The sequence below is a fragment of the Camelina sativa genome, chromosome 10, assembly GCF_000633955.1.
Source record: "Camelina sativa cultivar DH55 chromosome 10, Cs, whole genome shotgun sequence".
Taxonomy (NCBI): domain Eukaryota; kingdom Viridiplantae; phylum Streptophyta; class Magnoliopsida; order Brassicales; family Brassicaceae; genus Camelina; species Camelina sativa.
In genome coordinates, this window is record NC_025694.1 from 9,921,260 (window position 1) to 9,923,619 (window position 2,360).

The 2,360-nt window shown below is 37.9% G+C and overlaps 1 protein-coding gene across 1 annotated transcript; it reads right to left on the bottom strand.

The window, feature by feature from the left end:
- Positions 299–2,094, bottom strand: LOC104720217 (cationic amino acid transporter 1-like). Its single transcript, XM_019231155.1, has 2 exons — positions 1,397–2,094; positions 299–1,234 (listed from the first exon to the last, which is right to left on the bottom strand). The coding sequence occupies exons 1-2, from the start codon at positions 2,016–2,018 to the stop codon at positions 513–515; spliced, it is 1,344 nt and encodes a 447-aa protein (XP_019086700.1). The 5' UTR covers positions 2,019–2,094; the 3' UTR covers positions 299–512.

The following is a 2,360-nucleotide window of genomic DNA, read 5'->3' on the forward strand; positions in this document are numbered from 1 at the left end:
AAAAAGTAAAATATTATAAGATTCTAAAATAATTCGTATTAAAAACACATATAGATTTATAGAATAATTAAAAATAAATATTATCTCAAACAAAATAATTTTTAAAAAAATATATAACAATAGTTTTTATTATTATATTATATATTTTTTTTTTAAATATGGACCGTGCTTTAAGCATGGAATATAACCTAGTATCATTTAATTGTAAATTATAAATTTCTATTTATAAACCTTAACCAACATATAACCTTCTAAATCAAAACTTAATAATATTTTATATGATGTACTAACCCCTGTGACCAGCGTACATCCGCCAATGCATACAACACGAATGTGTGTCGGATATAAAACCAGACCTAATGCATGTTTTGATGATGAAAAATCTATTAACATATTGAAAATTTAGACAAGCCAAAAGACATTACAATATGTGAGAGAACCCTAATTAAAGAAATGAAGAATCTGACAACTTAATAAAAATGGAAAGCCAAAGCCAATATCTTTTAAAAACACTAGTGATCTAAAGTTGTACCACCAGAATTATCAGCAACAACACCACCTTCCTCAGCTTCCTGCAACGCCATCTTCTCCTTCAACGTCGCCTTAGCTGTATCATACGTCGCGTGCAACCCAAACAAGACGTAATATACAAGCAGAATACCTGTCCAGATTGCAAACCTAATGAAAGATTTGACATCGATCGAACCAAGAAGAAATATATTAATAGCGATCGAAGCTGAAGGCAACCACGGGACCAAAGGAACACCCCAAACTTTCGGGGCCCTAGCTTGCGGTACAAGAAATTTCATCCCAACTGTAGACAAAAACCATATCGGAGCCGAAACGCAATATCCAATCCAATCTTCTTTTCCCAAGGCCCAATATACAGCAGTCGCGGTTGAGGACGCAAAAATCAAACCTAAGAACACTAAAAACTTGTTACGGTCACGAGAAGATGTTTCTCCGGTGACGTAATATCTTCTGACGAGAAGAGCCACAGCAACGAACATGAAGATGAAAAGTGTCGAAACAGACAAGAGATCGGCTAAAATTCTCAGTTTTGTGAAGAAGGCTATGAGAGCTGTCGCTGCGAGCATTACCACGGTAGCGTTAATCGGTGTTCCGGTCTTTGCGTTGACTTGAGCTAGCCATGGAGGCAACATATGGGTCCGGGCAATGTGCGTCATGTACCTAGCTTGACCAATGGCTCCAACTAACAAAACCGTCGTCATACCTACACATTTCAACGATTAGTTTGGATGTGGCACATAAACCAAGTTTTGTTTGCTTAAGATAATGCTTAGGATTGTGAGTTTAGTTAGAATATACAAAAATCAAATGTAAACATATACACAAACGCAACATTTTAATCAAGGCCAAAATTGTTGTTATATACCTTTAAGGGCACCAAACGCGACAATGTACTTAGCCCAATCCCATCCAACATCCGAAAAAGCAACCGAGAATGGCGCATCCGGATCAATCTGGCTATACGGTTGCATGAGACACAACGCAACCGCCATGAGACAATAACAAACCGTGGTAACCACCATCGATCCAACAAGACCAATAGGAATATCTCTCCCTGGATTTTTGGTCTCCTCAGCCATCGTCGAAACAGCATCAAATCCAATATAGGCAAAGAAAAGAACCGCCGCGGATTTAAACACTCCTCTAACGCCATACGGAGTGAAATCGCTGTAGTTTTTTAGGTTGGCTTTAGTAAATCCCGCGATAACAACAAAGAGAATCACGACCATGTGGATTATAGAAGCGATGTAATTAAATCTTGAGGATCCTTTTGTGCCAAGGACTGCTAAAACGCAAATGATCACGCAAACTCCGACGGCGATTGGATCTAAGTGGCTATAGTCTTCGCCAAGACGGGGAACTATGACGCGGAAGTCGTCAGGTTTATGGTTCAAAAGAGTGGCGAAGTAAGAGGTCCATGATCGAGCCACGGCAGCTCCGCCGACTACGTATTCGAGGATTATGTTTCCGGCGGCGATGAATGCCATGAAGTCCCCTAGCTCCACTCTTAAGTAAGCGAAAGAACCGCCTAAATATACATTTGACGAATATGTAACGTCGGTAGTAAATACGTTAGTGTGTACTTAAATATTTTTTGGTTATTCTTTAACTATAAACCAGTATATAGACAGAACAAAAAAACAAATTTTAAACTGTTGTAATGAATGTGGAAATAATATAATATATTTGTGTGTATGTTAAGTCTTACTAGGAGACCTCGGCCAGAATTAAAATTGTGATAAAAGTTGATATATTACCGACCAAAAATTATTATTACTTTTAAAGCCAAAACGAAAATCTAATTACATGGCGACAAATTTGCCCCCTTT

Excerpts from the sequence above, each read along its gene's own strand:
- LOC104720217 (XM_019231155.1), bottom strand. The coding sequence starts at position 2,018 with ATGGCATTCATCGCCGCCGGAAACATAATCCTCGAATACGTAGTCGGC. Across the intron at positions 1,235-1,396 it reads CGCGTTTGGTGCCCTTAAAG|GTATGACGACGGTTTTGTTA; the intron begins GTATATAACAAC and ends TGAAATGTGTAG.